The 12,505-nt window shown below is 37.7% G+C and overlaps 1 protein-coding gene across 1 annotated transcript; it reads right to left on the bottom strand.

The window, feature by feature from the left end:
- Positions 1 to 3,777: 3,777 nt before the first annotated feature.
- On the bottom strand, positions 3,778 to 8,871 carry LOC104100793 (uncharacterized). Its single transcript, XM_009608149.4, has 10 exons — positions 8,645 to 8,871; positions 8,290 to 8,320; positions 8,051 to 8,199; positions 7,491 to 7,582; positions 7,357 to 7,364; positions 7,187 to 7,258; positions 6,828 to 6,995; positions 6,017 to 6,112; positions 4,873 to 4,995; positions 3,778 to 4,244 (listed from the first exon to the last, which is right to left on the bottom strand). The coding sequence occupies exons 1-10, from the start codon at positions 8,662 to 8,664 to the stop codon at positions 4,161 to 4,163; spliced, it is 843 nt and encodes a 280-aa protein (XP_009606444.1). The 5' UTR covers positions 8,665 to 8,871; the 3' UTR covers positions 3,778 to 4,160.
- Between the last annotated feature and the right edge of the window lie 3,634 nt (positions 8,872 to 12,505).

The raw sequence follows: 12,505 nt of genomic DNA, 5'->3' as shown, positions 1-12,505 counted from the left end.
TGCTGATAATGAGTAATGACATTGCCAACATAAATGCTACTAAGCGTATGCTCAATAGCAAGTTTGATATGAAAGACTTGGGAGTTGCTGATTTAATTCTGGGAATTAAGATCCATAAGACTCCTCAAGGTCTGGCATTGTCACAATCTCATTATATTAAGACAGTACTTGAAAAATTCAAGCACTTGGGCTTTAAAGTTGCAAAGACTCCAATTGACGTGAATCTTGCATTAGCAAAGAACAAAGGCCAAAGCATATCACAATTGGATTATGCTCATGTGTTGGGATGCTTAATGTATATCATGAATTGTACACGACCAGATATAACTTGTGCTATAAGTAAACTGAGTCGATATACGAGCAATCCAGGCCAATCTCATTGGATGGCAATGAAACGAGTTTTGGGATATTTAGAACATACCCAGAACTTTGAATTGCACTACAGTAATTTCCCTGCGGTGATTGAGGGATACTGTGATGCAAATTGGATCACCGGTTCAACTGATTCTAAGTCCACGAGTGGATATGTATTCACTATTAGTGGAGGAGCGGTATCTTGGAAGTCGTCCAAACAAACATGTATTGCCCGCTCTACAATGGAGGCTGAATTCATAGCCTTAGATAAAGCCGGTGAAGAAGTTGAATGGCTCCGGAATTTCTTGGAAGACATTCCATTTTGGCCCAAACCGTTGGCACCAATATGCATACATTGTGATAGTCAAGCGGCAATTGGAAGGGCTGGGAGCGTTATGTATAACGGTAAATCTCGTCATATACGACGAAGACATAAAACCGTTAGGCAATTACTCTCTAGAGGAATTATCACGATTGACTATGTAAAGTCAAGTGATAATGTGTCGGATCCACTTACAAAAGGCCTAACTAGAGAGGTAGTTGAGAAATCATCAAGGGGAATGGGGCTATGGCCGAGAACAAGTCATTGTGGCGGTAACTCTACCTAGAAGACTGGAGATCCCAAGATCTAGGTTCAAGGAGATCAAACAAAGTCATTAATGACGGTTCAACATTGTCAAATAAAATTTTAGTCCGTTCTCGTGATGAGACAATGTTCAGTACCAAGGATAAAGCATTAAGGCTTTTTAATGATTTTTAAATTTGATACGGGGTATATCAAATAGTGTATCTACAGGACGACACGTTTAGGAATCACCTATGTAAGTGTGAAGTGTTAGCCGCTTCAAGGAGAACTTTGTAAGGCCAGTTCTCTACGCACTTATGAAACCAGGCGGTGTTCATGGCTGAAACGAACACAACAATGAGAACCAAAGACGGTTAAGGGTTGATTGTGTGACTTATGGTTGTCTAGGTATACACCAAAGATCGACGGTTCAAAGATATCAAATCTACCGATTGACCGAGTATATCCGACATAAGTTTACTACGGAAAGTTCAAAGGGAAACCTACTTATCCAGATGCGATTAATCCTTACTTGTAAATCACACAGTTTTTCCATGCATACTTCCGTGATATAGCCATTCCCCATTCATGTGGGGGATTGTTGAGGTTTTGTTTTTAAGATGAAATATTCTTAAAATGAGGGTGAATGGGAAATGGAGGGAAAATGAAATTTTGAGTAAAATTTTAAGTTTTCCCTCTTGACAATGAGACATTGTCCCATATTGGAAGTGGAAGACATTTTTGGTGGGTATATATATAATTGCTCTTCTTGTAGCTCTTAAAGAGTTAAGAAGAAAGCAAGCCTCGCGCCGTCGTCGTCGTCGCTCGCTCGGCTCGGCTTCGGCTACGGCTACGGCTTCGGCTTCGGCTTCGGCTTCGGCTTCGGCTTCGGATTCGGATTCGGATTTAGATTTGGTCAAATGATCGATTGATTGATTAATTTTTTGGACCAAATTTATTTGTTAATAGTAAATATTAACGTAAGATTATCCGCATTTGTAACGAATATTTTCCAATCCGTGTATTGACCATTTGGCATCCGCCTAATGCTCTTCCCACCATAAAGGTGCTTGCTCCATAAACATGAAGGTGCTTGCTCCACAAACATGAAGTGCTTGCTCCACAAATATGTAATGCTTGCTCCACCATGGAGGGTGGACGTTTGGTCTTCTTCAACATTTTGCTGCTATATATATGTGCAGCAGATGTTGAAGAAAGACACTCAACACACAACATACAATTCGCTCAACAAATTGGCTATACATTACACTCCTTCCTCTCAGCATTTCCATACGATTTTCTGAGTATATACTCCTTCGTTCTGCATTGTTTTTAACTTCAAACAAAGCAACTGTAAGTGTGATTTGCTACCAAACTTTGTGTTCGCTGAAACACTGGGGTTTGAAGTACCGCTACACCAGTGTGTTATTCGTTCTATCCTGGGAGGAAATAATCCATAACCTTGGGTACTAGGAGGGGATTAAATTCCTTAAGGAAACACTGTGAATTCAGTGGGCTCGAATTAATTATTGTTTCATTATGCTAACTTATATTTTGCAGAATTATTATTTACAAATACAGCAATATTGGCGGGAATAACAAAACGAAGACGGAAGCTGTTGCCGCTATCGTGGAAACAATTCAAATTCAAAATTTCTCCCTTTTCCCCTTCAAAACCCCAAAAAGAAAAAGAAAAGAATGTTTTTTTCTGGACATAAAACGCAAGAATTGAGCATAAAAATGAAGCCATTCTCCCCAATTAAGCTATAAGAGCAAGAGAGTGGATACTTCATTCGCTCAGATAATTGAAAAGTACCTCGAAATTAACGAACATGGTGAGAAATGAGAGAGTTATAGGGTTTAAGAACGAACCGCAAAAGATTGGAGGAAATGCTGGGCAAGATTGGGAAGAGGATCAGCAGTCAGCCGTGGACCAGTCGTCGACGTTGTCGGGGATTTGGTTGGGAGATGGGGCACCTATGGTCTATGGACTAACCCCTATTTCGCCATCATTTCAAACTTGAATGGCTTTTTAATATAGAAATAAAATTTAAACAATTGTCTTAGCTAAAACACGAAATAAAAAATTACTACTAGAGTTTGTACTGCCACCATTCAAAATTCAAATTCCAGAAAAAAATCCTAGAGTTCAGAAGTAACTTAGACTATGTTTTTTTTTCAATGTCCGGTACTTATATTGGGTCTCAACTAAATTCAGATTCGCGCCGGTAATCTCATATTAGGAGATACAATGCCTTCTAACAAAAACGAGGCTCAAACCCGAAACTTTTGGTTAAGGACAAAGAGTACGTAACACTCCACCGTAACCTTTATTGGTGACTCAACAACACCAACAAACCACAACCTTAATTGGTGACTCAACACCAACACCACCGGTGTAATCCTATAAGTGATATCTGGTGACTCGACTACGTTATTTCAATAGCTTAGATGATCATTTTAAGTAAATAACTCCAAAACTGCATAAGTATTCGTATTAAAGTCTGACATTTAGTTTTCGTTATAACTATCTGGTTTTATTGCTTATGCAAGAATCAGGAGATAAAACACCACATTACCAATCCCACACTTGAGTTATACACCATTCTTTGGGTAAGTCATCCTCTTCATTGTAATCTCAAGGGTTGTTCGGTATCAAAATAAAACGTGAGATTATTTTATCTAATGTTTTGGTTGAAATTTTGATTCCGGTGTACATTTTGTATTGAAACCAAACAATCACAAGCTACTGTAAATCTCATCTAAATCCAAGGTGCATCTTGTATATTGAAACTAAAGGACGCCTTGATGTCCACCCGCCTATGAAAAATACTTACAAATACTAAAATGAAGCATGATTACAGAATGTCAAAAGATACATAAACCAGAAGTCGAACTAAATTCTTCTAGATTACATAATATACAGTTTACACTATGTATATATAGAATAGGAGGCTTATTATATTCACAACAGTTTCCAATTTCCACAACTTCATCAATAATCCACCCCCGTAAAGAATGAATATTTAGAAAACAAGACTTGGCTGGTTGTTAAAAAATATTATCAGAGTCCCTGCATTTAGGCCAAGAACAAGCTGACATTATACATATCGATCACCGGGAACTTCATCCTAAAACCTTAATAAGTATGCCTGTAATCTTCTTATTGTTTATGTTTAAGCCCAATTATGAGACGAACTGTACCAAAGACTGCGAATTGTGCAGGATGTGGATGGAAAATTCATGCCACAGACTTTTCGCCTCCAATTGAAGATTCTTCTGGTGTTATCCAACTCCTCTCAGCTGAACAAGGCCGGCCAAGTTTCTGTCAAAAAGATGGTTTTAGTTGTTAGATTCATAAGTATATCAAATCATTAATGACAATGCACATTCATCCGAAAGTATCGTAATCATCGATACATCATGGATCAAAAAGCCTTGTACAGTCATGATGGTACATTTTCTATATTAGAGAAAAAAATATTGTACAACAAATATGACTAACAGAATTGTGAGTAATGTCAGTACTATAAAATATGCTAAGCATACTGTTCAGGAAGTGAATATATTCTTGTGTAGACTATGTCCTTTATCATGTTACAGAAAGACATGGCTTACATTCTCAAGTATCTTTTGGCTTTGCAATCCACATTTCATTTGGAGCATAGAGTTTATAGTTATTTGATTCTGAACCGTAGTTCAATTACCAAGTACTACACAGTTTATACTTACATTTATGAGCTTTAAACTAATGCATGTTGTTAAAACTTATACCCTGTGCATTTGCATAGCTTGATTGATAAAATGTAAAAGCAAAACTGGCATTCAAGGATATATCTCATTAGGAAAGCTTGAAATTAAGCTTCTGGCTTTAAAAACACATAATAACTTGCTATCTCAATGTGGAGTAGAAACTGAAAAATTCTCAAGAAATATAAAAAATCCACTTTTACCATATTCAACGAATAATCACTTTCTCGCTCTAACTCATGCATCATCTCTGTCGTCAACCCAAACCATTCATCAATCCAGGCAAAGCAATTACGATGACTTTCCAGGAAAAGAGCCCTTTCCCCCTGAAAAAAAGTTATATGAAGGTTACGTAGAGAAAGAAGAGAAGAACAGCATAATATTGATCTTCATGATGGTTGAGAGGACAGGGATCGTAATCGAAGAAGCTTCAAAATCTCCCGAAATTACAACAACAACAACAACAACAACAACCCAGTATAATCCCACTAGTGGGGTCTGGGGAGGGTAGTTTGTACGCAGACCTTACCTCTACCCTAGGGTAGAGAGGCTGTTTCCGATAGACCCTCGGCTCCCTCCCTCCAAGAACTCCCCACCTTGCTCTTGGGGTGACTCGAACTCACAACCTCTTGGTTGAAAGTGGAGGATGCTCACCACTAGAGCAACCCACTAGGAAGCAGTTAGGAAGCAAATTCAGTTCAACCCTTACAGCAATGGTACTCCGTCAATCTGCTTGATGACACTATCTCAGATATCTAAACAGTCAAATTTAGTGACATCTGAAAATTGGGCAAATACTTTTTGTGATCTGCCACAAACAAAGATTGAATGCACCAAGATCTCATTTTAAGAAAGTTTGTGCTGAGGATGCAAGTCCCTTGAAAGAAACTAGATGAGCTTTTTCTAATCTCAATGTGTTCTCTAACCTCCCTCAATCTATCTCGGTAATATGAAGCTCAGTATATCCGGTAATATGAAGCTCAGTATATCGACAGTCAGTGAATGTTTCAGTTTCTAAGAGAAAGCAGCTTTACCATATATTCTAATAGCTAGGACTAGCATAACTACTTGCTAGTGCACTCACATTGTTCCAAGCACACAGGATATTATAATTGCTATTCAACAGATAATGCAGAATACAGATCAATATGCCACAGTATACAAATTTACTTGTCACTAACTTAAAAAGTCAGTCAGTATTGATGGAATCGGTTCCACCAAAACCATAAAGATGACGCAGTCCAAATTATGACTTTAGTTTTGAAGCCTTGGTATCATTTCAATCTGAAAATGTACCTGATAAGACTTCTAAGTTTGAATCTTTAGAGGAGAATTTAAGATGCATACCGCCATCAAAGCTTGCTCCAATTTTCCTCCAAAGCCCCAGTATGGAACATCTATTGTAACCAGTTTGTATGCTGTCATAACGGGATTACATTGGTCCTGAAAATACCAAGGGAGAAGTTAATAGAACTCTTCTTAATATAGGTCGGCGAGTAGAAGTCGAAATGCATATTATTGAAATCTTCAAACGCTGAAGCAAATGTTCAGTTCCTGTAGTTCATAGTTTAAACATGAAAGGCACAAAAGCTTGTTAAAGTTATACAGTAGTTGAAACTTCAGTACAAGGGAAAAATCCCCGCATGATCCCACTTGGAAGCAAATAAAACTTGAGTTTCAAGGAAATTTAATTTCATCAATAATAACTTTTACTAGGTTTTACAGAAGCTTCTGGTAGTCATTCTTCAATTCTTTTCCCCTCAATTCCTAAGATTGAGATTTCTGATACCACAAGGATTGCTCAATCTTTTCTTTTAGCTAAACCAAAACTTTTTTTATTCTTCTGGCTAAACCAGTCATGTGTCTGGAGTAATTCAAAACTGAATAATGTTAGATATAATAGCTTCAGAAATGTACAGTCTATCTGTTTTAAGTGTAAACAAAAATGGAAAGTAGCATTCGAGAAGTAGGCAATAAAAAACTAAGATATCTAATTTGCAATTGTAGCCAAGTCCTATTCTCCCTTTATAGTAAGTTTCTATTTTTGAAAACTCAAGAACCTACCCGAGAGAGAGACCCAAGTTCGAGTAGCTATACATTCAAAGAAAGGGGATGGGACACACTAGCTCTCTAATGTTATTGAAAGAGAAATACAAACCTTCCAGCCCTTCAAGAGCGGCCCACGACCAGTCCTAGCAGATTTGAACTTAGACAAATCGACGGTGCTTCTTCCCACAATGTAACTCCAATAATCACTTGCAGCTGAAGCAATATCGATAATTTCCACCTGCCTGGCAGCTAGTTGTTGCTTGCTCAGACCGTGCACCTATATTTGCATTGCTTCTTAAGTCCATGTCATAAAAACAATCACAATAACCTTTATAAAAAAATATTTTATATATAAAGATGGAAAACTGATGTCATTAGTCTATTCAGGCACGAATTGCAACCGCTCAATTCCCACTAGCATGATTATTCCAACTGCATTGAGCACTATAGCAAGTACATTAAACTTACATTTTCAGAGTATCCATTATCAGCTTTATGGATGGTGTCGACGGTCATTATAAACTTCGAAAAACCCGGACACTGCAAAAAGCGAACTACTGAGTATCTTTGATACTGCACTACTCACAAGATACTTCCACAAAGTGCAGGATTGACGGAAGGTCATGAATGTTAATTACCTTAATAACTGCATCAGATGATTTCGTATTCCAGACAGAAACCAGTAAATCGGTTAGTAAAAAACTATAACAAAGACTTGTATTGCCAACTAAAAACGAATATTCTTGTAAGAGTTGCAAGTATGAAACCTAACCTGATCTACATTTTGGATAAGCATTCCACGCTTCCTCTCTCACCACAAGGGCATTAGGAGATGCAAATTTAGTCAACCAAGTTGGAGCTTTGCTGCAAATGTAGGTTGACTTAGTCGGACAAAACATGCCAACACAAGAACTTTGAATAACTAGTGCCTCCATACACAAGAGGGGGTTGCTCAGATGGTCAGCACCCGCCTACAACCCCAGGTTCGTGGGTTCGAGTCACCAAAGGAGCAATAGCTCCAACAAATGGGGATCAAAGGGGAGGGAAATCAAAAAAAAAAAAAAAGCCTCCATAATAAACAAACGCGCTCTAAGATCACCAGAACATCCAGTTAACAATTCTGGTATAACTATGGCTCAAATTGTTAAATCAAGCCAAAAAGGCTACCTACCCCTGTAAGAGAAAAATCCCAAACTTCTCAAGCAAATAAAGACCTTTTAGTTTTGTTACTTAATGCCACTACCACTTACTAAATCAAATCAAACAAAATAGAGCAATTCACGAAATGAATTGATATCAGACAAGTTTAAACTTATGCCAATTCAAAATTACCTCTGCAAGCGGTAAATTTTGGACGTGTATCGCCCCTCCCCGAATTCAGCATCAGTGAATGGTCTGCTTTGTAAAACCTCCACCCCTTCATTACCAGTGGTGCTCTGTTGTTGCATTTTCATGACCACGTACATCTGTGCTATTTCATACTATAATGCCAATACAAAAATTGATGTCCATCAAACACTTAAAACAACATAAATTGAAATTATCCTCAAAAAGTTGTTGAATTTTCATACCTCTTCAAGTGAAAAAGGCATCACAATTCGACTTAAGAGAAGCATCAAATGACAAAGAAGTCATTGGTCAAGGAAACATCAAAATGAAATGGAACTAACTAACTCTCTCTCTCTCTCTCTCTCTCTCTATATATATATATATATATATATATATATATATATATATTTGATAGCCTTGACGAAATTCCTGACTTTTTGACTATGGATTAGTGCATGCAAGTATAATTTAGGATTGCTTTGATGATCATCTAGTTATCAATATTATTTAAGCATGGATAAAATATAAACATAAACAAGCACTGATAAAAGGGAGAAAAATGGTAAATTCACATAAGGAAAAGAAGTAAAAGGATACAACTCTTTAATTAGAACCATTCTCTATTTCAGAGTAAGTTGGTTACAAAATTGAACAGCTATTACGTTAAGAAGCTGATTAGCTGAATAACGTCACTCAGGCGGCGGAGGAGGCGGAGGGACGACGGTTGAGGTGGCGGGTGGTGTGAGAGAGCGGAGAGTATTGGAGAAGAAAGGAGAAAGAAGAAAGAAGAAATTAAAAGAAACGTTAGTTTTTGTACGAAATAAGGGAAGGTTTAGCGAATATTATATGTTAGAATACGTAAAGAGTTTTGAGTTCTGCTATACAGTTTCGGTGCAAAAATTAGTGCAGTGGCCAAACTTGAACCTTTAATTTGTTGAAAAATAAAAATTAAAAAATGAAACTTGAATCTTCGGTTAGAAATAAAAGAAGAAACCTTTGGATTCCTGTTGATTTTTTTATTTAAAACTTTTTTTAACTTTTGTTTTGTTTTTAATTTATATATTTGATGAAGGGAACCTTGGATGTAGACATATCAAGCTATTCAAATCCTTCATATGGAATATAAACTTTGATGCGGTTAAGGATCCCTCTCGAATTGGATAACGAGATTATTTTATTACTCTTAATCACTTCCTTATTTTTCTATTACTTCTCTATTCGGTTAAGGGCATGAAATCCCCCTCTATTATTAAAAATAAGTTATATGTACCCCCATTTCACTTTTGTGATACTACGGTCCCTACCATTTTACTTTGCTATTTAAAATACCCCTCAACCGTTAGTTTATTAATATGATATTAATAATTACACGTGTCACTATCTTATTGCTCTAAAATCACCCACTACATATCTCATTAAAATTAGCCGATCAAACCCATTTAACCCGACCCACTCGAGCCCCTCTAACTTAAACATACTAGTCCTTACCTAACCCCAATTCAAAATCATTGCTAAGCAAAAAACATAGAGAAAATAATTAACTTGCGAACCCTAGGTCGTATAGCCTTTAGAAAGACATTAATACTGTCGTTTTATGCTTCTTCTCCTTCTTCTTCTTCAAAAGGTTAGTTTATCTTCCATTTCATGTTTGTTTAAGATTCTTCTATGTATATTTCTTGGTGTTTTTTTTAGGTTTTCGGTCTAGTCGATTCTTTGGTTTTAAATCGTTTTATGTTTTTACGGTTTTCGACATGAACTCAAATCGACAATATCTATGTTGTTATGTGTCTCCATGTATTATTTAAGCTATTTTATGTTAGGGTTTTTACGGGTTGACATTATTGTGGGAATTCTTCTTCTATTGGTGGTCCCGATTGTGATTTTGTGCCTTTTCTGGCTGAGAATGTGGGGTTACAATTTGCGACTTAAGCTTTCTTTTTGTCTGTATATGATGAATGTTGTTCCCTTAAAGTAACAGAGAATCTGAGTATTTTAGTGCTAGTGGGACTTTACTATTGTTAATGTTTCTCGTCTCCTATTTTGTTGCATATGTCTGTGGTCCACCAAATTCACTGTCTTTTTTTTTTATTCTTCTTCTGATTTGTTAATTGTTTTCCTTAGGTTCTTTATTAGCTCATGTGTAGGTTTATTTATTGTTATATAATTTGTTTATTGATTATCTTTGTTAGTTTTCTTATTGTTATTTAATTGCTAAGTATGCCTTTGGTTGACATAATGTTGCATTATGGTGGTGATTGGATTACAACACCTCAGGTCTTGTATTCAAAGAAGCCGGTCCACATCTGGAGAGGGTATGATTATGAACTTATTTCTTTCAAGCTTCTAGAAATTACATACACTAGTGAGTTGGGTATGTAGGTGTTCAACAACTTATTGTAAATGGCCCTTCTGGTAATTACTATGAGATAGAAAATGATGATGGGAAGAGGCATTTACTGAGTTTAATTTCAGATGAATTTAAGACACTTCACTTCTATGATGTTGACGAGTATGAAGAGTTTATTAATATGCATAATAATGTTCATAACACTGAATCATATCCAATAATAACTGATTATGGTACTGACTGTAGTGAATCTGATAGTGAGAGTGATACTCATAGTGTTATTTAGGTTGTTACAAGGTTGTAACCCAAGTTTTGTGTTGCTTGTTTTGTCGTTCAAACCCTTTCACTATCGGTTTAATGCAATCCCCTGTTTTTTGTTATTTCTAGTCCTTTTTGTTTAGTTTTCTTTTCCTTTTATAGTTCTTTTCATGCTGACTCTAGTGACATAGAACTCATGTGGAATTTTAAGTCTGGTCTTAAAAGTTAGTCTAATCATAAAACAATGAAACAAGTTTTGAAGACGATAGAGAGGCATTTGGGGAAATAAGTAAATGTTTAGACATTTTGAGATTATTTAAAGCCCGAATTGTGTGAAACTGAGCCAGATAGTTTGGGAAGCTAAGAGGACGATAAAAATTTATTACAAGGTCCCAGAAAATTTGAAGCGAGCAACTTTGAGTTCAAGTGCATTCACTACTAAAAATAGAAAATTTGCGACCATCAAATCAGTCAAACATCGGTCGAAAATCGTGTTTTTTTCCGACGGATTTTGTAACGACCCGGCCGGTCGTTTCGGGAGTTATAGCCCTGTTTTTCCATTTCTATTTTTCTTTATGATCTTAAGCTATATTATGATATACCGGGTTAGCTGGTTCGGGCCCGGAGTGGTTTCAGAGTGAAATGAGACACTTAGTCTCTTATTTAGAACCTTAAGTTGGAAAAGTCAACCGGATATAAACCTATGTATAAACGATTTCGGATTTGAATACTGATGGTTCCGTTAACTCCGTTAGGTGATTTTGGACTTATGAGTGCGTCCGGAACGATTTGGAGGTCCGTGGTAGAATTAGGCTTGAAATTGGCGAAATTGGAAATTTGGCAATTTTTGGTCGACAGTGAAAAATTTGATATCGGGGTCGGAATGGAATTCTGGAAGTTGGAGTAGGTTCATAGTATCATTTGTGATGTGTGTGCAAAATTTGAGGTCATTCGGACGTGGTTTGGTTGGTTTCGGCATCGGTTGCCGAATTTGGAATTTTAGAAGTTCTTAGGCTTGAATCCGAGGGTAATTTGGTGATTTGATATTGTTTTGAGTGATTCGAAGGTTCGACTAAGTTTGTATGTTGATAACTTATTGGTATTTTTGATTGAGGTCCCGAGGGCCTCAGGGTGATTTCGGGTGGTTAACGGATTTGTCGAAGTTGAAAAATGCAGCTGAAGCTGCTGCTACTTCTATTTTTGCACCTGCGGAAGAAAGAGCCGTAGGTGCGAGGCCGCTGGTGCGCGTGGGGAGTTCGCAGGTGCGGGCAATGCTGGGCTAGGCAGGTTGCGCAGGTGCGAGTTGGAGGTCGCATCTGCGAGCCCGCATGTGCGAAACCTGGGGCGCAGATGCGGAAAGGGAGTTGCTGGGCAGGCTTCGCAGAAGCGGAGGAAACACGCAGGTGCGCTTTCGCAGGCGCGAGAATTTGCTGCGCAGATGCGGAAAAATGTGAGGCTAAGGCTGGAGCGCAGGTGCGAAGGATTTGGCCGCACCTGCAAGCCCACATATACGAGGCCTGGAGCGCAGGTGCGGAAGCTGGGGAATTAAGTGGAGTTCACGGATGTGGCGCCTTGACCGCAGGTGCAGTCTCATAGGCGCGGAAAAAGAGCCCGCAGGTGCGAAAAACCTGGGCAGAAATCATAAATAGAACCCTTCGCGAATTTGGTTCATTTCCACCATTTTCAAGTCGGTTTGTGGAGCTTTTGGAGTGATTTTTGAAGGGTGATTAAAGGGCTATCAGTGAGGTAAGTTTATTGAGCCCTAATACTTGTATATATGGTGATTTTCCGTTGTTTAGTCATTATAATAGTGAAAATGAGGGGTTAGGGCTTGGGATTTTTGGAGAAGTAAT

The sequence above is a fragment of the Nicotiana tomentosiformis genome, chromosome 11 (genome assembly GCF_000390325.3).
Source record: "Nicotiana tomentosiformis chromosome 11, ASM39032v3, whole genome shotgun sequence".
Taxonomy (NCBI): domain Eukaryota; kingdom Viridiplantae; phylum Streptophyta; class Magnoliopsida; order Solanales; family Solanaceae; genus Nicotiana; species Nicotiana tomentosiformis.
The sequence above is the reverse complement of the archived record's forward strand: the minus strand, read 5'-3'. Positions and strand labels throughout refer to the sequence as shown.